The sequence below is a fragment of the Pelobates fuscus genome, chromosome 10 (assembly GCF_036172605.1).
Source record: "Pelobates fuscus isolate aPelFus1 chromosome 10, aPelFus1.pri, whole genome shotgun sequence".
Lineage (NCBI taxonomy): Eukaryota > Metazoa > Chordata > Amphibia > Anura > Pelobatidae > Pelobates > Pelobates fuscus.
Window position 1 is genome coordinate 83,221,649 of NC_086326.1, and position 26,799 is coordinate 83,248,447.

General features: G+C 43.0%; 1 protein-coding gene across 4 annotated transcripts in view; it reads right to left on the reverse strand.

The window, feature by feature from the left end:
- Window positions 1-15,577, reverse strand: part of WNT8B (Wnt family member 8B) — a 112,468-nt gene extending 96,891 nt beyond the window's left edge. For 3 of the 4 annotated variants that reach the window (XM_063435052.1, XM_063435053.1, XM_063435050.1), the window contains exons 1-2: window positions 15,508-15,577; window positions 5,093-5,203 (exon numbers count right to left, since the gene is read on the reverse strand). Coding sequence is in view for 3 of the 4 variants with exons in the window: in XM_063435053.1 (XP_063291123.1) it covers window positions 5,093-5,125 (33 nt within the window). In the remaining variant the exon portion in view is untranslated. Of the gene's footprint in view, window positions 1-5,092; window positions 5,204-14,559; window positions 14,623-15,507 lie in introns of those variants that run through there. The other variant, XM_063435051.1, reaches the window with a different exon arrangement.
- Window positions 15,578-26,799: the final 11,222 nt, after the last annotated feature.

Genomic DNA, 26,799 nt, shown 5'->3' on the forward strand with positions numbered 1-26,799 from the left:
AGCCTCCCAGACACTGTTCAGAGAGGTGTACTATTTTCCCTCCTTGTAAATCTCACATTTGATGATGGACCACAGGTTCTCAATGGGGTTCAGATCAGGTGAACAAGGAGGCCATGTCATTAGATTTTCTTCTTTTATACCCTTTCTTGCCAGCCACGCTGTGGAGTACTTGGACGCGTGTGATGGAGCATTGTCCTGCATGAAAATCATGTTTTTCTTGAAGGATGCAGACTTCTTCCTGTACCACTGCTTGAAGAAGGTGTTTTCCAGAAACTGGCAGTAGGACTGGGAGTTGAGCTTGACTCCATACTCAACCCGAAAAGGCCCCACAAGCTCATCTTTGATGATACCAGCCCAAACCAGTACTCCACCTCCACCTTGCTGGCGTCTGAGTCGGACTGGAGCTCTCTGCCCTTTACCAATCCAGCCACGGGCCCATCCATCTGGCCCATCAAGACTCACTCTCATTTCATCAGTCCATAAAACCTTAGAAAAATCAGTCTTGAGATATTTCTTGGCCCAGTCTTGACGTTTCAGCTTGTGTGTCTTGTTCAGTGGTGGTCGTCTTTCAGCCTTTCTTACCTTGGCCATGTCTCTGAGTATTGCACACCTTGTGCTTTTGGGCACTCCAGTGATGTTGCAGCTCTGAAATATGACCAAACTGGTGGCAAGTGGCATCTTGGCAGCTGCACGCTTGACTTTTCTCAGTTCATGGGCAGTTATTTTGCGCCTTGGTTTGTCCACACGCTTCTTGCGACCCTGTAGACTATTTTGAATGAAACGCTTGATTGTTCGATGATCACGCTTCAGAAGCTTTGCAATTTTAAGAGTGCTGCATCCCTCTGCAAGATATCTCACTATTTTTGACTTTTCTGAGCCTGTCAAGTCCTTCTTTTGACCCATTTTGCCAAAGGAAAGGAAGTTGCCTAATAATTATGCACACCTGATATAGGGTGTTGATGTCATTAGACCACACCCCTTCTCATTACAGAGATGCACATCACCTAATATGCTTAATTGGTAGTAGGCTTTCGAGCCTATACAGCTTGGAGTAAGACAACATGCATAAAGAGGATGATGTGTTCAAAATACTAATTTGCCTAATAATTCTGCACTCCCTGTATAGGGGAGTTAATTAATTTAAGCCCCTCCCACAAATAAAGGCCAAACGGCCTTAATACATACATACATATACATATATATATATATATATATATATATATATATATACACACACACACACACACAGACACACACAGTATCTCACAAAAGTGAGTACACGCCTCACATTTTTGTAAATATTTTATATCTTTTAATATGACAACACTGAAGAAATGTAACTCTGCTACAATGTAAAGTAGTAAGTGTACAGCCTGTATAGCAGTGCAAATTTGCTGTCCCCTCAAAATAACAACACACAGCCATTAATGTCTAAACCGTTGGGAAAAAAAAGTGAGTACACCCCTAAGTGGAAATGTCCAAATTGGGCCCAAAGTGTCAATATTTTGTGTGGCCACCATTATTTTCCAGCTCTGCCTTAACCCTCAAGGGCATGGACTTCACCATAGCTTCACAGGATGTCACTGGAGTCCTCTTCCACTCCTCCATGATGACATCACGGAGCTGGTGGATGTTAGAGACCTTGCACTCCCCCACTTTCCGTTTGAGGATGCCCCACAAATGCTCAATAGGGTTTAGGCCTGGAGACATGCTTGGCCAGTCCATCACCTTTACCTCCAGCTTCTTTAGCAAGGCAGTGGTCGTCTTGGAGGTGTGTTTGGGGTCGTTATCATGTTGCAATACTGCCCTGCGGCCCAGTCTCCAAAGGGTGGGGATCATGCTCGGCTTCAGTATGTCACAGTACATGTTGGCATTCATGGTTCCCTCAATGAACTGTAGCTCCCCAGTGCTGGCAGCACTCATGCAGACCCAGATAATGACACTCGCACCACCATGCTTGACTGTAGGCAAGAAACACCTGTCTTTGTACTCCTCACCTGGTGACAGAGCAGTTTGCTGAGGGGCAAATAAATTAGTCCTGTTACCATGAAATTGAAGATTCAACAAGTTTGGCAATATCAGCATTGGAAGGGCAAAGGATATGCACCTTGATCAGGAGGGCCCTACCATCCACCTCAGCCTAAGTATCTCTGATAAACCCATAATAACATGCGCTGCCTCTCGAGGCAGATCACAGCACCAATTCACTTACATGCATGCAACTTAGCTATCCCAATGCCCTAAGCAAGAAACATAACATAAGGGGTTATAAAACTTGTAGTGTCCCTTTAAGGCTTTTGAAAAAATACATTTCAGGAAATCACAGAGATTCAAAGTTTTATGAAGCTACTAGAAATATCTGTAAACATAAAGCTCAAAATGAGAGCACAATGGCTATTACTGTGATCTATGAACAGCGACACAGTCACAGTCTGGAACAGTGACTGTCACTACTCTATCACATGGCTGCCCTGAAGACTGGGATTCAGTTACTCACAATCAGGCTAGAATAAAATACTTTAACCCCAATAACATAGCTGGCACAATACAACAGAAAATGATCTCACTAGAAGGACTCTGAGAAATGCATTACAAGCACACCATCCAGAGGTGCCAAATTCAATCAGCAAGAGTTACAATCTTGCAAAAGTTGAAGGAGTTTTCGAAATAACACTTAATCAAATACATTAACATTCAGTAAACAATGGGTCACATACCATCCAAAGATCCGGTTATGTCACTGGCTCTTAAATAATTTAGGTTAACATTCTGCCCTTACAAAATACTTAAAATGTATAAGGTTACAGAGTGAAACGTTAAAATGCTTTAAATATGCAAAATAAAACTGAAATATAGAAGTATATATGAACACAAGAGTGTGAGGTTAAATGCAGCCAACTGGAATTCTCGTGAGCAGGCCCTAAGCCTTGCTGGCCTCATAATGAAGCCAATGTGTCAATTATCTATAGCCATTGTAGAAAAGAACAGCACACACAAGAATATGGAACAATTAAAATGCTGTGTAAAACCTCCATTTCACGAGGGTAACTTTACAGCAAGGTACCATCACACTTAGCTGTGATGTCAGCAGATACTAAATGAGAAGCATGCAATATCCATTGGGTATTAAGAGCTTTTACATGGATTTATGATTGTTAAAGGGACACTATAGTCACCAGAACAACTACAGCTTATTGAATTTGTTCTGGTGAGTAGAATCATTACCTTCTGGCTTTTTGCTGTAAACACTGTCTTTTCAGAGAAAATGAAGTGTTTACATTACGGCCTAGTGATAACTTCACTGGTCACTCCTCAGATGGCTGTTAGAGATCCTTCCTGGGTCATGGCTGCCTAAAATGCATCCAAACATTCAGTGTCTCCTCCCTCTGCATGCAGACACTGAACTTTCCTCATAGAGATTCATTGATTCAATTAATATCTATGATGAGATGCTGATTGGCCAGGGCGGTGCTTGAATTGTGCTGGCTCTGCCCCTGATCTGCCTCTTTGTCAGTCTCAGCCAATCTTATGGCGAAGCATTGTGATTGGATCAGGCTACCACTTCTGCTGATGTCAGCAGGCAGTGGGCAGGTCTAAAGGAAACAGGGACAAAGCATGCAGCTCTAGACTTGAAAAAGAGTTTACTATGTTTAAGGGGCAAGGTGGTCTAGATGGTGGTTTTAACTTTATAGGGTCAGAAATACATGTTTGTGTTCCTGACCCTATAGTGCCCCTTTAAAAAACATAAAAGTAGTTAAAAGAAAAGTCCAAGTCCAATAACCGCTACAGCCAGCAGAAAAAGGATGAGAGGGACAGCTCACCTCATGGTACCTATCTCTTGTAATTAGCACATACTGTATTTTTCTGTGTATAAGACAAATATTTGTTGAGCCCAAAATTAAGAAATCAATATTTTAAGCATCAAATAGAACAGCTTTGAAATTTTAGAGGTGACTTCTGAGGAGAACAACACACTTCTGATTCTCATGCCTCCCCTGTGCTACGGTACTCTGTGAAGTTAGCGGCTCAATAGTGCAAGCTGGGAGACTACAGCTCACACAATACAGCAAGTGGTGTGAGGGCATGCTGGGACATCGCAGTAGTATTCCCTCTGCTCTCCATTTCCTTCCCCATAAATATAAATCAGAAAGCAAGACCTACCTGAGGTGGAACAAACCTTAATATGGTTGCTCCTTTTATGGTGTGGTATGCCTCTGGAGCTCCGTTGGTGGTAAGTGCTGATGTCTGCTGCAGCTCCCACACATATAGAGCCCTCTTTCTCCTTGCCACATCATTCAGAAGTGGAAGGGCGGGAGGGAGGCCAGGTATGTGTGTGGGCTATGGCACAGTGAAACGAGGCAGGCGCCATCTTAAATTAGGCCCCTTGCACAAGTGTTTTTGTTTTGTTTTTTAAATCCCTGCAGTGACATTTCATGTATAAGATGACCCCCAATTTTAGACTAAACAAATTTAGAAAAAAATAAATAAAAACAGTCTTATACATGGAAAAATACAGTACTCCCTAGCATGCACATGATTGAATTGTACTGTGTGATTAATATTTTTGTAAATTTTAAAGCTCTGTGATAGGCTTTATTCCCTTACCTGGAAATGTGTCAGGTTGTAACTGGATCGTTCAGGTTTGGGGAACGAGAAGGATTGTCTCAGCCTAGTTTACCCCCCTAGAAGCATGTCCTGCTGTTCTTTTATTTGAAGCTCACAAACACTTGTCCAGAACACCTGGACTCCTGCCTTTCCCATCAGAAGGGAAAACATCCTCATGGGAAAGGTCCCGTGGGGGTGTGGTGTATATATATATATATATATATAGATATATATAAAGGTGCAGAAACTTTAAGCAGTTTCCTTATAAAATATGCTCAGGTAGGATACAACTTCATATTACAGAATGCATTAAAAAGATTATTTAAAAAAAAAAATATATATATACATTGACTGGTTTCAAATTCTATTGATTACGATCAAGTGTTTTTTTTGAGTGACGCATCTTTGACTTTAATACAATTAAATGTTATTGACTTACGCAAACATTGCTGAACAGTTATTGTAGGTGAGCGCTGTAATAACTCACCTCGAGTGGATTGCAGATGGAGAAATTAGGCATCTAGCCTTCGTAGCATGACTATATCCAAAACCTCTAGATCTGCTTGACTCCAATATGATAATAGAATAAAGTAATCATCTACCAAACAGAAAAAAAATGCTATTTCAGTGCACAACAGACAGACATAAATAAAGCAGTAATTAAAGCAGAGAGAAATTATACATTTGATGTAAAATAAAATCTAAAGGGAGCCAGCTGTGATTTCACAGGGATGTCAGATGGAACCTATTGGGATCTAGATATAAGCAATTAAAGGCACCGCTTAACCTACTAACCTTTATAACTAAGCATAGCATGACTATTAATTGTTTCCATTTTCTCAGCCATTTCATTTTGAACTGTAATAACTTGACAAAATTATTTGGCAAAAAGAGCACCAGATTCTTTAAAAAAAAAAAAAAAAAAACTGTAGAGTAGACAAACCTACAAAAAGGGTGTTTTTTTTTTTATTTACAGATTTGTTAAAAAAAAAAAAAAAATACATGACAGTTACCATTTTAGGGCCAAGAAGATATTGATAAAAATGGTGGTGTGTGGGGGCGAGAATTCTTCTTTTGACATTATTTTGTATAGGTGGATCTTCACCTTTAATAGAACTTATTCTAATCACTGTCCTGGGGTTACAAATATTACATGTGGAATAAGAATTGCAACATTGTACACAAGAAAGGTCTTATCTGTTGACATTCCCGAGTTATCTCAGTAGGGTATCATGCGGAAGATAGCAGCCCTATACAAACAGTCATAACCGCCTTTGGAAATTATCAGAAGCAGATTAATACTTTACAATAATGCTACAAGTATTTCTCTCTGTTATCGGGATGGAAGTTGTTTTCAGTCTAATCTATACTTTATTATTTCTTATCTTCAGTGTTTCTCTTCTAGTTTATTTCATTGGTAAGTTTACAACTGTTGTGTCCTACCCTTCGTAACAATAAAGTACCCTTCAGATCAAGGAGCAAATGTGTATCACGCTGTGTGTATCACGTCTTCATATTATCTGGATTATGAAAGTGGGGATATCTCGCCACATGCACAATCTGATGGCATGTAATTTGTTATTGCCATGCACTTCTCATTTTCAGAGTCACTCCTCTGCTAGCTGTTTGCCCTGGGTACATGATACACAAGTTCATGAAAGAAGACACGCAAAGGCTAGCACCCTTTTCAGCAGGTGTTCAATGCATACCTCCCAACATTTCAAAAGTACAAAGAGGGACACTTTCATTTTGAGTTGGGGGTGTGACCAGAGGCGGTTTTTGAGAACATTTAGGTGACTTACTAATAATTCTTGCACCTAAAAGGTAATTTACCACAAGGATACTGTATGCTATTTACATCTACTTATTTCTTTGTTATTTTTTTATTTATATTCTTTATTTTTTCGTGCAAATAGGTGATTACAAACATACATGCAATGCCACGACAGCATACACATGAGAATCGTCAGTATATATAGTGTATCAAGTGTGTGGCTTGGAGAGGCATTGCACATTTTAGAATATAAAGTATAGAAAAGATAAACTTTACATGTCTAGAGCTGTGATAAACAATATGAGTAAATGTACCGAGATGTAGGTGCAACTGAGAGAGTAGAAGTAGCATGATATTCTGAACATTATAATAAGCAAGAGTGGTATGGCTGAGAGAGCTATAGTTTAGTGTTGCACATACTGTAAGTAGTAGGTAAGACCACCAGGACTAAATATCACTTCCAGGAAAATGATATGAGCCTTAATGTAGGAGTGAAAAAAGTATAAACCAATAAAAGTAATAAGGGCATTAGGTTTGCCAGACAGAGATTAACTACTTGCAGTGTCTGTCCATTCTTGCATAGTCCCAGAGCTCAGTCAGCTGATGCCCGCCGAGGGTACATGATAGTCCTGCAGCGTGTTGAGGCATTGTAAGCCTCTGGGCCCAGATGCCTTCAGATGAGGTAATTCTGCCAGGACGAGCTGTAGCAGTACCTTGCATTTCTGCAACACAGCAAGGCAGTGCGGGTCTCTGTGCCCAAGTGTTGATAGAGGCTAGTCTCCATGCAGTGTCAGGATCTGGAGTGGAGCAAAGTGGACCCAGGAACCACCAGATGGGGCATATGAGCTTATTTCTAAACACATTTATTGAAGTTTAAAGACATTACAGGAAAGGGAATTGTATTGCTTTGAAACTCTGTTATATACTCAGACGCACCAATAATATGAAGCTTTTAGAAAAGAGGAACCTTAGGAGAGGAAAGAGGGACAAAAGGGATTTGGGTCCAAAATAGGGACACTTGGAAGTATGTGAATGTGAGGTAACATCAAAAGCTGGTTGAATATCATAAACCAGTCATGTTTAAACTGTGGCCCTGAACAGCTTGTAATGCGGCCAAGTTACCGGGTGGCTAGAGAGGCAGGGAGCCCATTACTTGTTTGTGCTCTTTTTGCACAGCTTCCTTGCACACCCTGCAATGAGCTGGCAGCTGGGAATCTATAACATAATCCTGGCATGGGCATTACTACTGGGTGCACGAGAGCACAGTGATCCCATCACAGCAGCAACCAATGGCCACTGGGGGAGAGAGGAGCTACTCCAGCCCTCCCAGTGCAAGGTAGGGAGGCTGGATGGACCTATTAATTACTAAATATGTGTATATGAGAGTAATTTTTGCATGTGTATGCCAGTAATTATGTGTGTGATTGTTTATTCATGGGTCTGTGATTGTGCATATCTGTGATTATGTGTGTATGTTGATGTGTATGTCTGTGATTGTGTGTATGTCTGTCTGTGTATCTGTGATTGCGTGTATGTATGTGATTGTGTGTCAATATCTGTAATTATGTGTATACAATTGGGTGTATAGGTCTGTGATTATGTTATGTGTGTTTGTCTGATTGTGTGTGTATCTGTGGTTATGTGTATGTATACATTTGTTTAGTAGATAGCTTTCTTATTTGGCACCCTTAAATATGGCAATCCCACATAAGGATAACCAGGGGGATAACTGCTAAATATTTCCCCAGTTTTATGATCATAGCACCGAGAACTGTGCCTCCCTCAGGACCGCTAGCAGTGTAATGCTGCAGCTGGCAGGGGAGGGAGCTCTAACCTGCAGCTCCGTCGGGTCCTCCTCTAGAGAGCTTGGAACGTTGCCACGGTTAACACCGCAGTGCTCCGAATCTTGCAAAAGCGAACTCTAACCTCAGGAGCTGCTAGAGTTTACCCTCACCACTTGGACCACCAGGGCTTCTCCACCAGACCACCAGGGATTTGTATTGTCCCCCATCCCAGGCAAAGGTAAGAAGGGAAGGGGGATATGAAAATTATTATTTTTAATTTTAAAAAAATATATATATTTATTAATTTCCCCCTATACACACACACACACACACACACACACACACACAATGCCCCCTTCACAAACACAATGCACCCCCATACACACACACTTAATCCCACACGCACACACACCCACCCACAAATACTACTGCATCTATTCCCTACTACAGCCCATATCCCAGCAGACCCCCCAGGTAAGTTGTTAAACTGTTCTTAAACAGGGCACTCCTGGCACCATGATCACTTCATAGTGCTGTAGTGGTTATTGTGCCTGGATTGTTTTTTAAATAATCTACCTCTGCCCCTCCCGAAATTAGGTTCTGGATTCGCCCTTGACAGGGAAACATTTCTGCTGAACAGTATATGCCGCAGCGCTGTACATATATACAACCCAGACATTTTGTTTTACTTGGGGTGCCTTGGAAAAATATTTAAATATTAAGGGCGCCTTGAACCTAAAAAGTTTGGGAACCACTGGGAAAACAAATAAGGAAGTTATCTACTAAACAATTGAAATATCAAAATTATGAAAAGGGCTTTTGTAGTTTTATTACATTAATTAATTATATTAAATATTTTATGTGCAACCCAAGACAATTCCTCTTCCCTTAATGTGGCCCAGGGAAGCCAAAAGGTTGGACACCCATGTCATAGACGATGCAGTTCAAAAAGCGCTGGTTGCCAGTGGAATGGCTTAACATGCTTCAAAGCTTCAGGGATAGTTCTAGCTCAAGTTAATATGTTAGTGTAAGTTGGGCGTCTAAAACTCTGCTCCCAAGCAGTGGCCGATACAGGGGGGTGGGGGGGGGCAACGGGGCCGACGGTCTCCCTCTCCCCTGCCAGCACCGGGTCTCCCCGTTCCGCAGGCACTATGCTGACAGCCGGCAGGGGTAGGGAGGAGAGAGGACCCGGGAGCTCAGCCTGCAGCTCCTCCGGTTCCTCCTCTCGCGAGCTTGGAGCGTTGCCGAGGTTACCACGGCAACGCTCCAAATCTCGCCAGAGTGAACTCTAGCCCTGGAGCGCGGGCTAGAGTTCACCTCACCACCACCGGACCACCAGGAAATCCCACTGGGACCACCAGGGAAATGTCCCCCCTCCTCCCAGTAAAGGTAAGAAGGGGGGGAGACATCAATATTTATTTTAATTAAATAAAAAAAAATATATATATATTATATATATATAAAAAAGCCCCCCTACCCTTATCACACACACCCACTCTACACACATACATTGCCCCCCATACACATACTGCCCCCATACATACATACTGCCCCCATACACACATACTGCCCCCCATACACACACATTGCCCCCCATACACACACATTGCTCCCCATACACACATACTGCCCCCATACACACACATTGCCCCCCCATACTGCCCAAATACACACACACACATTGCCCCCCATACTGCCCAAATACACACACATTGACCCCCATACTGCCCCCATATACACATACTGCCCTATACACACATACTGCCCCCCCATACTGCCCAAATACACACACACATTGCCCCCATACTGCCCAAATACACACACATTGCCCCCCATACTGCCCCATATACACATACTGCCCCGTATACACACATTGCCCAGCATACTGCCCCCCATACACACACTGCCCCCATACACACACACTGCCCCCCTACTGCTCTCCATACACACACATTGCCCCCCATACTACCCCCCATACACACACACATTGCCCCCATACTGCCCTCCATACACACACACACTGCCCCATACACTGCTGCCCCATACACACACACTGCCCCATACACTGCCGCCCCATACACACACATTGCCCACACTCACACATACACTGCAATACTCACACACACACACTGCAACTGTTACACACACATGCTGTCCCACACATACACTGCATCCCTGACATACACTGCCGCCCTCACTCACACACTACAACCTTCACACACACACACACTACTCACACACTGTCCCCCTCTCTCACACACACACACTGCACCCCTTACACATTGCACCACTCACACACACCACTGCTCCTATGCCCTACTACAGCCCCATTTCCTAGCAGATCTCAGGTAAGTTGTCAAACTGTTCTTATATGCTTTGACTACTTACTCTGGGAGGGGGTCCCGGCACTATTGACACCATAACCACTACACTGAGCTGTAGTGGTTATTGTGTCTGGATTATTTCTTTAAATAATCTACAAGTGCCCCTCCCGAGATCAGGCTCTGGATCCGCCACTGCTCCCAAGATATTGCTACAACTCCCATGATTCTTTGACCACCTATTGCATTAAAAGGAATTTGAGATTTGCATGTCATTGACATCTAGATGTCAGAGTTTGAGATCCCTGATGCCAAGGAACTGTTACACTCAGTGTACTATTTTAGTCCCTGAAAAGTTAAAGGGTCAAGCTGTTTGTATGAAAATGGTTGATAAATATACCTTGTACGCTGAACTACCCTGTTAGTCTTTTACAAAAAATAAATTAAAAAAACCTATGGGTACAATATGCCCTAAAATATAATTATAAAGGTGTTTCAAAACCTCCCTAATGCCCACCCCTGCCATGCCACAGCAGTGTTGGATCCAGGGGGGCAACTAGGCACCAATCACGCACACACACACACACACTTCCCCCCTCCTACACACACACACACACACACACTTCCTCAATACACACACTGCACCCCCATATACACACACACACACTACCCCATACACATATTACACCCCACACACACACTACCCCATACACATCACACCCCTCACACACTACCCCTCTAATACACACTTCCCCAATACACACACTATCCCTTCATACACATATTGCACCCTTCAAAGACTGCACCCCATACACACACGCACAAAAGTGTGACTCAGAGAATCAATAAATAAAATGCAAATTCTAGGACAAAGTAGCCAAATTAAAGAGAAAAAAAAATTGGTGGTCAATTGACACTTCTGGGCTGCATATTCGTTTCCACCCTGTTTAGATACAGAAAACGGGGATTATTCACTAAGCTTCAAACTTTGGCAAATCGAGATGCCAAAACTGAGGCTCAATTATCTTTTCGGGGGTTGGAGGGTAAGATCTACAACCTAGCTATATTCACTTGTTGGTTATTTTAACCTGCGTTTTGTCACCCGATTGTCCTTACAGAGAACCTAGTGAATAGCCCTAATTGTTTTGCTTGTATTTCCATCATTTCTCACCTACCCTGACTGGTATAATTGTATAGTGGTGCATTCAATCTATTCTGCTTCATTCCAGATTAATTTACAGCCTGCATATCAACTACTCTATAGCTGACGGCCTGCTAGTTGTGGGGGCGGAGGTTTCATGTTTCCAACCATTGTTTTAAAAGATTCACCTTTTTTCCTCTCCATTTGATATTTTTTCCCCTGTGGGTTTTATTGCGTGCACGTGTGGATATACATGATTGTTTATTTTATTTTATTCCTTTGTTCCTTTTGCACAGGAGAACTGCAACATTTCGGCTAAAACAGCCAAAGCAAATAATAAAATCAGTCTATTCAGCAAACAAAATACAGTCCAACAATCTCCCCAGTAGTGTGTTATAGGAAAACCACACAGCTAAACAAAACGGAAAACGTAAATTTTTCAGCTATATTTATTCTAAATTTGGCTGCTGTGGGGTGAGATATTAAAAATACATTAAATCAGATGAATCTTGATACACATTTTCCAGTTGAACTGTACACAAATGGTTAAATTGCATTACATCTTTTTAATTGGTTTAATCCAATCCCTACTTTACTGGTCAGAGGAATGACACCAGCAACCCGAGTCCCGCAAACAGTAACTATAAGAAGAGAAAAACAAGTAGCAAGAGAGGTGAGAACGGACAACAGGTCAATTAACCTGCCCTTCAGTGGGTCCCTGCTCAGATCTCAAGCTGGTTTTAGCTCATCTTGTGCCATTACAGAGAGAACATATCAGACTGGTCCCACCCATACGGGCAGTCCAGATCCAAAATGCCAGCAAGTTGCCTCTGCACGAGAGATACAGCAACGATCCCAGATCATTTCAACATTGCAAGGTATCATCAGTGAGGTATAGCCAATATCCCTCTAGGCACCTTGAGCAAGGGGTCCACGTCTGGATTGTCCTTTAAACTTAAAGAGAGAAAAGCAAGTAGCAAGAGAGGTGAGAATGGACTCAATTAGCTTGCCGTTCGGTGGGTCCGCACTCAGATCTCAAGCTGGTTTTAGCTCAACTTGTGCCATTACAGAGAGAACATATCTGTAGCATATCAGTCTAGTGCCACCTGAACGGGCAGTCCAGATCCAAAATGCCAGCAAGTTGCCTCTGCACGAGAGATACAGCAACGATCCCAGACGATCATTTCAACATTGCAAGGTATCATCAGTGAGGTATAGCCAATATCCCTCTAGGCACCTTGAGCAAGGGGTCCACGTCTGGATTGTCCTTTAAACTTAAAGAGAGAAAAGCAAGTAGCAAGAGAGGTGAGAATGGACTCAATTAGCTTGCCGTTCGGTGGGTCCGCACTCAGATCTCAAGCTGGTTTTAGCTCAACTTGTGCCATTACAGAGAGAACATATCTGTAGCATATCAGTCTAGTGCCACCTGAACGGGCAGTCAAGATCCGAAATGCCAGCATGTTCCCTCTGCACGAGAGATACGGCAACCCCAGACAATAAGAATAGGTAATTTTAACAATATACCAATCCTCAATCACTGAATTCCTGATAATTCTCGTTATTGTGAGTTATAGGGTTATTCATTAAAATATACTGGAGTGAATTTCACGTTTAACCCCTTAAGGACACAACTTCTGGAATAAAAGGGAATCATGACGGAATATTTCCGTCATGTGTCCTTAAGGCCAAAACGGCCAAGGTGAAAATAGAATTGACTTGTAAACTTTTTTTTTTTTTTATCCTGTTGTTTGGGCCTACGTTTTGAAATTTGCTTTTAATTTCTGACAATTCTCACGTTAGTGAATAACCCGGCTAGTATGAATGAAATACTCACTAGTCTAAGGGTGGCATTGGACACTTATGATATATATATATATATAAAAATATATATACACATTATTTATATATGATCTGGGCCCACAACACTGCCTCTATACACAACACTGCCTCTACTGTGCTTTTCCTTATACGGACCTCGATCCTTGATTTTGACACTTTTGTACCAAGTACTATATAACTTGTACCTTCTGTTACTCAATATTGCTTTTACTTGACCTTGTCATTGTTATATTTCTTATATGGACCTTGGTCTTTGATTATCCATTTTCAGTACAAAGTACGGTGTATGATGTTTAATGACTGTACTTTGGAAAATCTTAATAACATTTTTAAATAGAATAACATTTGTTTACATGTGTATTTTTCCTCATCATTTTCTTTTAAAACAGAGAAAAATTAACCGCAATTAAAACCAGGCGCACCAAAGCAGGACCAGCAAATCCAAAACAAGAAAATAAAAAAGCTTGATAAAGACCTATTAATAGGTCGAAACGTTGCTTTGCCTTCCTGATCCAATAAATCTGCCTGTGGCTTTAATTCCGTGAGTGCCTGAAATTTTTTTCCTGTGTGATCACTTGGTAAAAAAATCCAACCTATATAAATTTATCATGTGCAACTTTGGGTTACCTGTAAGAGAAACAGGAGGCGGCAGACACACTCATTGAATAATTGAGTCACTTGAAAACCTGCTCTGTTAGATTCTTCAACTATTTTCCCGAGTTGATACGGAATGTATTTTGGTGAACTAAATATCATATCATAATAGTTCTACTATGATTCTCCATAATTATTACATTACATACAATTTTTTCATTTGAAGTTTGACCTAATTTTGTTACCCTTTTGACGCTTACCATTAGCCTTCTTTATGCTCTGCAACTCTTTATAAATTTATGAGAACTTAAAAAAAAAAAAACACTCCACACCCATAAAGCACTTCAGCTTCTTAAAGTGCTTTACGGATAAAGAATATCCCATTATAATGACAGTTTATAAAAGTGCAGATTTCTAAGAGAAATAATTCATGAAACCCTGAGCTAAAAAAAAGTGGCAAGCGTGGTCTACTTGAGCATGCCATACTCCCCCCATGCATACCTGATTGTCAGACCTCAGATCAGAATGCTGTGAGGGTGCTCTCGCGCCCATAGTAAGAGCACTTCAGAGGCTTCTCAATGAGAATGGTCTGATTGGCTATTTCTATGTGAAGAGACAGTCTCTTCCTGAAAAACATGGAATGCTTGCAAAGAATGCAGTTAATAAGAACTGCGGCTTTTACAAACTGTTGTAAGATATACCCCCCAATGAATACATGCATGAAAAAAATGCATTTATTTATTGGATGTATATCTACTAAACCATGAATTCTACGTATTTGTCATTTGGCCGGCGGTGTCTCTCTTTAACCTGCAATACAATTGAAAGCTTTCATTTCAAGACCAACAGCTTTGGAATGCGTGAAAAACGTGAAACCTTTAAAATACGGAAATAAAGACCATCCGAGCAATACAATCTAAGACTATATAATTCATGCCATATTTCTTTCCTTTTTTTTTTTTTTTAAAGAGAGTTAACAAGGCTTGCAAGTATGTTTGCCTAATAAACTGTGCTTATGTTGGACAACATATGAAAAGTGCTGCCTTGCACATGATAACTGCTGTAGGAGTTGCCTTGGAATTATTAATTTATTAAGGGTAAAATGACTTTATTCACTAAACACAACATTGTAGCAAATTAAAATCTGTGTGAAGAAACTTCATGGGACTGCTCAGTTTCCTTCTTGTATTGTTTGATTCGTATATACTGTCCGGTTGCACTTTTTTGATATGTGCCCAAGAACACATATTGGAACAGCCAACACTACTAGAAAATGATGCCAAAAATATATTTAATTCTACTTCCTTTAAAAAAACAAAATAAACTTCACAAATCTTTATTTGTCATTCAGAGTTAAGAAAAGCTCTTGTCATTTTGATATTTCCTTTGATAATATTGAAACTTGTAGCCCATGGGTGGATATCATATTGCTTTTCATACAGTACATACCTGTGAACATCAGATGTGTGGGGAAAGCAGATTTTGCCCAATCAGTTGTGATCATGACACACCCCAAAGCACCACCCACATCACCAGACTCCAATTTGCACCATGAGACCATAGTTTGATTGAAAAAAAGTACACAATACTGATTGGATGTACAAAAACTAATGTTAAAATTCCTTTTATTCATGTTCTTCAACGATAATCAGATTTCAAATGAACTGTGTAACCTCCCAAAACGAGCAGTAACTTGTACATAAGCAATGCTTACTTAAGTACTTAACCACTTCAGTTCTGAATGAGCGATTAGTTTACTACATCCTTTAATTATGCTGATTGCCTAAGTTACACAGCTGTAACAAAAAACTCTTTCAAAACTAGGTTCATAAAGTAAGAATATCGCCACTCTCATTGTGAATATATATTTCATTTTGTAGGTTTTTGTGGCCATAGATCATAGTCATGCGGCACAAACAGAGGACACAAAAAAATGTGAATTTATTTTTTCATTGTAGCAGCAAGGTATATAAAAAAAAAACGCATGGGGTTTATTCAGTAAACAATGAATTAACAAGTGGATTTTAAATTGTAGGATGAAAGTGCCAAGCTGGAAGTGTAACTGGACCAGAGAATTTCACCATTTGTCGATCGTAGCCAGGGCCGGACTGGGGATACAAAGCAGCCCTGGAAAAAAAATCTATACCAGCCCCATAAGTCATTGCGCCACGTATTGTCACATGTAATACGTACGGCTATGTCTTGCCACCACAGATGATTGAGTCATATATAAATCCATATTATATGTGTGTGTGCGTGTGTGTGTGCATTCTAGTGAGTGAGCTTGTGTGTGTGTGTGAGCTTGTCTGTAGTAAGCTTGTGCGTGTCAGAGTTTGTCTGTACTACATTTGTGTGTGTATGCCAATTTGTGTGCATCTGTAAACTTGTGTATTTATGTCAATGAGCTTATAAATATCAGTGAGATTGTTTGTCTATGACGCTGTGTATCAATGAGCTTGCGTATGTCAGTGAGATTGTCTGTGTCTGCATGTGAGTATGCTTACTGTATAATTAAATGTTTGACTCTGAAAGGAATATTTTATATCAGAAAAAACAAATATATATATATTGACCAATAATATGTATTTATATATGACTCAATCATCTGGGGTGGCAAGACATAGCCCATTAGATATTATTGGTCAATATATATATTTGTTTTTTCTAATATAAAATATTCCTTTCAGAGTCAAACATTTAATTATACAGTAAGCATACTCACATGCAGACACAGCAAGCTCATTGATACACAGCGTCATAGACAAACAATCTCACTGATATATATATATGCTCATTGACATAAATACACAAGTTTACAGATGCACACAAATAGGCTCACTGACAGACAATCTCACTGACCTGCACAGACAAGCTTATTGCCATACACACACACAAATGTAGTACAGACAAACTCTGACACGCACAAGCTTACTACAGACAAGCTCTGACACACACAAGCTTACTACAGACAAGTTCACACACACACACACACACACAAGCTCACTCACTAGAATGCACACACACACACACACACAAGCTCACTCACTAGCAGGCACACACACAAGCTCTCTCACTAGCAGACATATACACACAGACAAGCTCACTCACTAGCAGGCACACACACACACAAGCTCTTTCACTAGCAGACACACACACAGACAAGCTCACTCACTAGCAGGCACACACACACACACACACACAAGCTCTCTCACTAGCAGACACACACACACAGACAAGCTCACTCACTAGCCGGCACACACACACACAGACAGGGCTGGCGCCACCATTAGGTGAACTAGGCATTCGCCTAGGGCGTCGGCCTGCTGGGGGGCGCCCACTGGGAATTTCCTGGTGGGCTCACCCCGTCTTGGGCCTGTCACAGTATGGCAGAGCAGGCACCTTCTTACCTTGATGACATGTGCCTGCTCTGCCATAAAATCCTGGTGACCGGAGGAGAGGGGGGAAGGAGAAGGCGGTGAGGGAGGCTGTTCTTGCAGCCTCTCACTCCTCCCTCATGCGCCCTCTGTGATGCCGTGAGCCGGAATATGACGTAATTCCGGCCCCAGCATACTAAACGACGGGCGGGAGGAGTGAGAAGCTGCCCCACACTGGATCCTAGGGAGGTGAGTGTTTAAGTGTTTGTCAGTGAGTGTGTGTGTGACACTGAGTGCCTGTGTGTGTGTGTGTGTGTGTCAATGAGTGTCTGTGTCTGTCAGTGAGTGTCTGTCAGTAAGTGAGTGTATGTCTGTCACTGAGTGTCTGTCTGTGTGTGTCTCTCAGTGAGTGAGTATATGTCTGTCAGTGAGTGTGTGTGTGTCTCTCAGTGAGTGAGTATATGTCTGTCAGTGAATGTGTGTGTATGTCAGTGACTGTGTTTGTCTGGCTGTCACTGAGTAAGTGTATATCTGTCAGTGAGTGTGTGTGTCAGTGAGTGAGTGTATGTCTGTCAGTGAGTGTCTGTCTGTGTGTGTGTCTGTCTCTCAGTGAGTGAGTATATGTCTGTCAGTGAGTGTGTGTGTGTGTGTGTGAATGAGTGAGTATATGTCTGTCAGTGAATGTGTGTGTCTATCAGTGACTGAGTGAGTGTATATCTGTCAGTGAGTGTGTGTGTCAGTGAGTGAGTGAATGTCTGTCAGTGAGTGTCTGTGTGAATGTGTATGTCAGTGAGTGAATGTCTGTCAGTGAGTGTGTGTGTATGTCTCTCAGTAAGTGTCTGTGTGTTTGTCATTGAGTGAGTACATGCATGTCAGTGTGTGTGTGTTTGTCTGTCATTGAGTATGTCTGTCAGTGAGTGTGTGTATGCATGTCAGTGAGTCTGTGTGTATGTCTGTCAGCGAGTGTCTCTGTCTGTGTGTGTGTGTCTGTCAGTGATTGAGTGTATGTCTGTCGGTGAGTTTCTGTGTGTGTGTGTCAGTAAGTGAGTGTATGTGTGTCAGCGTGTGTGTGTCTGTCAGTGAGTGACATGAAGGGGCAAAATGGATCTTTGCCTGGGACGGCAGAAATCCTTGCACAAGCCCTGCACACAGACAAGCTCACTCACTAGCAGGCATACACACACACGCAAGCTCATTTACACACACACACAGACAAGCTCACTCACTAGCAGGCGCGCACACACACACACAGACAAGCTCACTCACTAGCAGGCGCGCACACAGACAGACAAGCTCACTCACTAGCAGGCACACACACACACAGACAAGCTCACTCACTAGCAGGCACGCACACACACACAAGCTCATTTACACACACACAGACAAGCTCACTCACTAGCAGGCACGCACACACACACAAGCTCATTTACACACACACACACAGACAAGCTCACTCAGTAGCAGGCGCACACACACACACACACACACACACACAGACAAGCTCCCTCACTAGCAGGCGTGCACACAGACAGACAAGCTCACTCACTAGCAGGCACACACAATCACAGTCATGGCTGAAGCTTACCTGGTAGGTGAAGTTTCAATTTTTTTAGCCTCTTCCTTCCGGCGAGCAACGTGTGTGGGGCGGGGCTTCTGCAAGGGGGCGGATCTATGTTCAGGAGGCAGAGCTTGTGTGCGGAGGTGGGGCATGCGCCTGAAATTAAGGTTAATTGTGCTGGGAGACTGACAGGACTGATCAGCGCTGTCAGACCGGCCCCAGGTGCCGCGGCTCACTGGGAATTTTTCTGGTATCCCGGTGGGCCAGTCCGGCCCTGATAGTAGCCTAAAATTCTCAATTATTTGCAGTTTCCACTCTTGTAAATAACCCGGGACAATTGAGTTCTGTCAAATAGGTGGAGAAATATCACTTTATAATGTACTTAACACACTTTACATTTCCTCTATGTGGGTTATTTTTTTTAAACTAGTAGGATTGTACACTAAACTCTTTTTTTAGGCCAAGATCTGGAATGATAGCTGCCTTGGGTAATTTGTCCAATTTTGCTATTTTGCTTTAACGTTTGATTTACCGTTCCCGGTTAGTACACAGTTTTGGGAATGACCCTGTGTAACCCTGATTTGTACTATTACAGTAAAGTCCACTAACCTAAAGCCTCAAACTACCCACTTTCTAATTGAACAACCCACAACTACTAACTAACGCCCAAATATGATTTTACATCAATCACTGTACATTCTTTCCACACAAAGTGGCAATACAGAAATAATGACAAAATGCAGGACTAATGTATATCATATAGATCATTAACTTGAACTCTGAGTGCACCTATCATTATCCTTTATGTTATACCATGCTGCTGGTGTGCAACTCTAAAAATGACATAAACTGCTATTACACACAATCAGGAATAGGTCATTCAATTGCTGTGACTCTAGAAGGGGGAATCACTCTTTGACTTTTGCAAGAGTGCCTCAGTTCTCAGGTAAATCACTGGTGCACTCCTTGCCCAGGTGGCCCCCCCATTCGTGCGTTGGTTCGGTAGATTCAATCTACCGAACGCCCAGGCAGAAAGGCACGAACCAGCCTTTCTGCAGAGGAAAATAACAGCGTTAAACATGGGGCCATAGTCCAGAGGGAGCAGGTGAACAACCAGGCTTCTCCAGTGCTTCGTGGCGAGGTTGGTTCCGCCATAGTCGCCTTCTTCTTGTGTGTCAATGGCCGTTTCGTATCTGTTTCTGAGGATGATCAGTTTCAATAGGTAGCCCATCTGTAGATTATTTGATGTTGTCTGAGGGTGCTGGTGATCCTCTGGAATGCACACCTCTTTTATAGTGTTGCTGCCGACAGGTTCACAAAAATAATTATGCTTTCGAATTTCTTTGGGAGATTCTTCATCGTCCTGCTGTTTCTCAGTATTATCTCCTTTATGTGGTGATAATGAGCACACAGAATCACGTCTCTCGATGTGGATGCTGGTAAGTGTTTCGGTTTGGGGACTCTGTGTGCTCTGTCTAGCAGGAGCATGTCAGCAGGGATGTCTGGTGCCAGTGTGTGGAACAGCTCGTGCAGGAAGGCAGGTAGGTCCTCGTTTGTTACTACCTCTGGGATGCCCCTAATGCGGAGATTGTTCCTCCATGCCCAGTCCTCCAGATCTATGAGCTTATTCTCCATTTGTTGTAGCTTGTCCTCCATTGCCTGCCCATGATCCGCCAGGCTATTGGGCACCTCCATGTATTCCTCCATCTTCTCCTCCACATGGGATACACGGGACCCCATGTTATGTACCTCTTTTTTAAGCTATCAAAGCTCTGTGCCCAAGATTTTAAAAGCTTTTGGGACAGGGTAACCAGCTGTTCCAAGAGGAATCGCTTCATGATCGTTTCCTCCGAGTTCAGTTCATCTGGGCCTCATGAAGGGCTACTTTCTCCCGAGTTGCTCCCTCTATCTTGAGTGAGCATCTGTGCGGCCTGGCTCGCGCGGATTGCTGCTCTTTCAGCTTTGGCTTGTTGCTTTTTGCCTTTTGGGTGAGACATCATGCTTTGGGACTGGTAACTGCTCTGTTAGCCTCCTTTCTGATGTTTATTAGGGAGCCCAGGTGCCGGAGCTAAAGATTAAACAGCCATCTTGCTCGGCAGGTAGCCAGGCCCCCTCAGTTCACTCTTTAACCCCTTAAGGACCAAACTTCTGGAATAAAAGGGAATCATGACATGTCACACATGTCATGTGTCCTTAAGGGGTTAAAATACTTGGGTATCTTGTTAGACCCCAATCTATCTTTTGGCCCCCACATAGAAACACTTGCATATAAACTTTATCCAAAACTAGGTGACCTGTACAGAAACAAATCCTGCCTAAGCCCTACAGTAAAGGTAAAGATTGTAGAGCAAATGCTGATGCCAATCATTTATTATGGGGATGTAGTATATGCACATGCACCGCAAACTCACCTAAATAAACTTAATACATTGTATAACCAGTTCTGCTGCTTTGTGCTACAATGTAATTACATGACCCACCATTGTGACATGCTAAAAGAACTAAACTGTCTGTCGCTGGAATCCAGACGCACCCTTCATCTTTCCAGCCTTGTGTTTAAGAGCTTTTCTGGGAAACTCCCACCCTACCTGAGCAGAATGCTCTCCCCGGCTGTTCCCTCAACATATAACCTCCGATCCAGTACCAGCACTTTATATAGTCTACCTCAATACAAAAAGAAAGCAGCTCGATCCTCTTTCCTATAGAGCACCGCAATTATGGAACGACCTACCGCACACTTTCAAATCTTCCCCAAGCCTAAAATCCTTTAAGAGATCCCTCTCTGCATATCCCAAAACAGAATGCACCTGTCATGGTTGATTATACATGTCTTACCTGTTCTATGTTAAATGTGTATATATTGTGTATTAATATTGTTTTTGTATTTTATTGTACCCTATTGTATCAATCCAATCTTTTGTGGACCCAGGACATACTTGAAAACAAGAGAAATGTCAATGTATACATCCTGGTAAAATATTTTAGAAATAAATTATAAATAAATAATATTTATGGCAAATTTTCTTGAAAAACATAGGTGTTTGAGAAACCTTGGATAACATATAAGGTGTTTGAGAAACCTTGGATAACATGTAAGTTCTGATAACTGTCACATTCGCCTTCACATTTAGGGACTTCAGGCAGAGTTCACATTTAGGGACTCAAGGCAGATTAAGATTGCCCTCTTTTCTGTAAATGTTGTGTGTGGGAGACTGAGAGCTGTATGGAGGGGAGGCGGAGCGGGCCTCGGTTGAGTGTTGTATGTGTGTAGGAGTCAGGGGAGGGCTGGCAGCCTTAGGCCTAGGAGGTCAAATGGCCAAATCCAGTCAAATGGCCCATTGCACCTAGAGGAGAGTAAAAACACCTTTCCTATGTAATTGAAAGGGGGGAGGGGGGAGCAGTCACCTAAACAAACACACTCACTGACAGGCACACACACACTTGCTGATTTAACACTCACTAACAAACACACACTCACTGATAGGCACACACACACACTGTTACAGGCATACTGACTCACACAGACAGACATAGTGATGCTGACACACACAGAGACATACTTACACTCACACAGAGACATACTGACACACACAGACATACTCATACACACACACACACTTTACACTTTTAAAGCCAGTAGACAGGGGCTGAGTAAGGGGACAGGGTTGAAGTAGGGGGCTAGGGACTGTAGTGGGGGTATGAGCTGTAATTGGGGGGTTAGGAAATGTAGCGAGGGGATAGGGGCTGAAGTAGGTTGATGGCTACAATTTGGGAAAGGGGCTGTGGTGTGGGTGATATGGGTTGCAGTTGGGGAGAGGAGCTGTAGTGGGGATGTTATGGGGGCTGTGGGGGGCATGGGGCTGAGGTAGGGGAACAGTAGCATAAAGGGGAGGGCAGGAGCTGAGAGGGGGAACAAGAGCTGAGAGTGGAGGACAGGAGCTGAGAGTGGGGGACAGGAGCTGAGAGGGGGGACAGGAGCTGAGAAGGGGGACAGGAGCTGAGAGGGGAGACAGGAGCAAAGAGAGGGGACAGGAGCTGAGAGTGGGGGACAGGAGCTGAGAGGGGGACAGGCGCTGAGAGGGGAGACAGGAGCAAAGAGGGGGGGACAGGAGCTGAATAAGAAGGACATGGGCTGAGGAAGGGGGACAGGGCTGAGCAAGGGGACAGGGGCTGAAGAAAGGAACAGGCCTGAGGAAAGGGACAGAGGAAGGGTAACAGGGCTTAGCAAGGGGGCAGGGGCTGAGCAAAGAGACAGGGGCTGAGGAAGGGGGGCAGGGGCTAAGGAAGGCGATAAAAAATAAAAAAAATAAAAAATAAAGTGTATTCTCCCCTCCCTGGGTCTTACCTTAGGCCAGGGAGGGGTGGGCAGGAGCCAGCAGGAGCCTGCAGCCAGCAAGAGTAGCAGCCAGCAGTAGTGGAGTCGGCCTGCCTCTCCTGATGATGTCAGGAGGAGGGGGCATGACTTCCTCTGCTCTTCTCCCAGGCTCCTCAGCGGTCCTGGGAGAAGAGCAGTGAAAGTCACGCCCCCTCCTCCTGACATCATCAGGAGAGGCTGGCCGACTTCACTGGCTGCAGGCTGAGTGAGGTAAATTGAAAAATCCGAGTCCCCAGCCAGAGGCAGGGGATTTGGATTTTTCCTTTTTTTGATGGATGCGGATGGCCCTGGATTTAGAGCGCCCTGGGGGGCCATTGCCCCCCTCCCAGCCCACCCCTGGTAGGAGTCTAAGTATTGTGTGTGAAGGTGAGTGTAGCTGAGTGTTGCGTGTGGGAAAGGCAGATCTATTGATCTTCCTGCCAGCACAGGGAGAGCCCCCTCATAAATAAAGCCAGATCTCCAGGCCCAGACAGAGGCCCACAAGGTCCCTGACTGAGCCCAGGTCTTAGGTGGCTGCCAATTCCGCCTTATGGATAATCCAGGTCCGACTCCAGGCACTGTAACCACTATGAAGTGTTTATGGTATCCTGGTTCTGTCTACTATAATGGCCTAACTTGATCCAGAAGCTTAGGCTACAATTTCAAAACGTTGCTATTCCAGAAAAAAAAAAAAAAAAGAAAACAGACTTGTGACCCTGAAAGCAAATAGCATAATAAAATTAGATGTAATTTTTATGCTATTTTATTACAACATTGTTTCTTTCTCGTGTTCCACTGCAGGCCACTGTCACAAGGATAACATATTGTTGTATTGAATGTACATTCCGTACATTCTCTTAGAAGGTAATAAAAATGTTAGGCCAAAATAACAAATTGCTAAAAAAGAAATTTGTAAAAACAGAAATATTTGAGAATAGATAGAGAAATTCACGAAGTGGATAAGTTTGCTACAAGAATTTTTCCAATTCCCTAGTTATGGTTTAGATCAGAGGTCCCCAAACCAGTCTTCATGGCCCACCACTAATCCAGGATTTATGTGTTTCCCGGTTTTATTCCAGTAGAGATACTGACAAAATCTGGACTGTTGGTGGGTCTGGAGGACTGGTTTGGTAAACACTGGTCTAGAGAATTTGATATTCCTTAGCCATTTCTTGGTACTTCCCAGTTTAGTAAATAACAGTGAAAAAGATTAATGGGATTAATGTGGAGAACAGGGAACCTGGTTGGGGCATCACAAGTTTTTTTCTGCCCGTGGTCCACATTATAGATGTCCCAATTGGATGAATATGGATGAATATGTTTAATAAACTGCAAAACAGCCCTTACTTGTTCCAACTTCTCACAGCTTCTATCATTTGCTGATATCTAGTGCAAAACTCCACCCTCCAGCTAATGAGGTATCATTATGTTACTGACAGCAAGTTTTATAAAGGACGTTTTAGAATTGACTCCTCATTTTTGCTATGGTGCGCGTCTGTTATCACCAGCGACATCAAGCTGCGAAATCATAATACTAGGAATTGTCATCTGTCCAGCAAACAAGGATACAAGTTATAAGAGCTTCCAAATCACACACAGAAGAGAAAATAGCACAGTCAGTAAAAAAGGGGGATAAAACTTTTTTTAGATACATAAATGAGAAAAGAAAAGTAAAACAAGGATTAGTCAGATTAAAAACAAAAGAAGGAAGGTATGTAGAAGAGGATAAAGGTCTAGCTGACTGCCTCAATTACTATTTTTGTTTGGTATTTACAGATGAAAATGAAGGAAAGGGACCTCAGTTTTTCAAAACCCTATGAGCGAGGGGCGGGGCCGGACCGCCGAGCGGGCTGGTCGCATGCGAGACCAGCTCCTGCAGCCTAAGACAGAAATAGGCGATATATTGGCGATTTTTGGCACAAAACCAGCCGGCAACGGTGGCCCTCACCGGGCGGAGAGCCCTGGATCCAGGGTGAGGCTGGCCCAACAGGCTTCAGTCCCCTGGAGGAGGAATCCTACCTGACTTTACCGCTGCCCTGCCGCATACTGTTCGGTGCTCAAAGTCAGACCTGCGAGGTTACCGGCCCCGTACCCTTCCCCCCTCTTGACCGGGGGGGTGATCCCGGTCTCCACCGACCACCGACAAGTGCAACAAGTGAAGCAGCAGGGCCGCCTAGACCCACGCTCCAGGCAATGACACCAAGATGGCGGAGGCCACGTGGAATGGCGTTGGGACCAGAACCCTCACAGGCTGTTTATCCACAGCGGCAGTACAAAGAGCGGATTGTAAACACCACAGATACAGACCACCCACCTGCAAGTACCCTTGCACCCTAGAAGGACTCCCACCTTCACTGAAACAGAACCCTCAGAGACCTCCCTGTACTCCCTCACTCTTCAAGGCAGGGAAACAAATCGCCCCACAGGGACACCAGCGACACATGGAGAAGCGAAGAATTAATCATACACACCACTGTTGTCGAAGAGATCGTCAGCAACCGGCAACAGACCGGGCGCCCTGATACAATACATCAACAACTGCAGGGGACATATATCATTCCTCTGAAGAGGGACTTTTACAACCGGAACTGTTTTACCTTTCACCATCTTTCCCTCAGGAACTCTGTACCACTACCGCATGGGATCTGCTGCCTGGAGATATACTCCATCAATATGTTTGCCCAAAGACCACACTGTAAATATGAGCACACAGCTTGTTGACCCATCCAACCAGTTACTAGATAACTGTCATTACTTATAATCATAAAAGCATGGTTAATTACTGTTCAACTAATTTGACATAAGCAGGATTTGAACGAGCATACTTAATGTATCTGGTTAATACTACCTAAATGTCTATTTACTGTAGGATATGACTGGTCAGACAGCCTATTATTGCTTGGAATATATGTATACTACACTTGAGTGCAGTTAAACAAGACAATACCTAGGGCCCGAGGTTAAAGCGATGACATTCAACACACTAACTAACCCCACGCTACTGTTACCAAACAACAGGAAAAATCATTATTGCTAACCAGCATGTACCCAGCTTGATTCTGCTATTATTACTATATAAAAATATGTGCGTACCTTCTGAATGCTACATAACAGTTCACGCTCTTGTATGTTCACATCGTCTAAGTATGCTGTTGTGGCATTACTGTCATTTGATTGTTACTCATGCACGATAAAAAGAAAGAATTAAAAAAAAAAAAAAAACCCTGTGGGCGGTACTATGTTTGTAAAATGGGAATAAAAGCAGAGTGTTTGATTAAAAGCTTCAGTTTTACTTCACCCTCAATTTGGAGTGTCATCTCTTATTGGGGGAATCTGCTACAAGGGATTGCTATGCTTGTCACACTACCTTGCTAAATCACTACTAAGCTCTTGTAAGAGCTTGTTCCTGCCTTGCTCTCTGGATGAGTCTACGGTGGTTATGGTGTCTGCTGGAG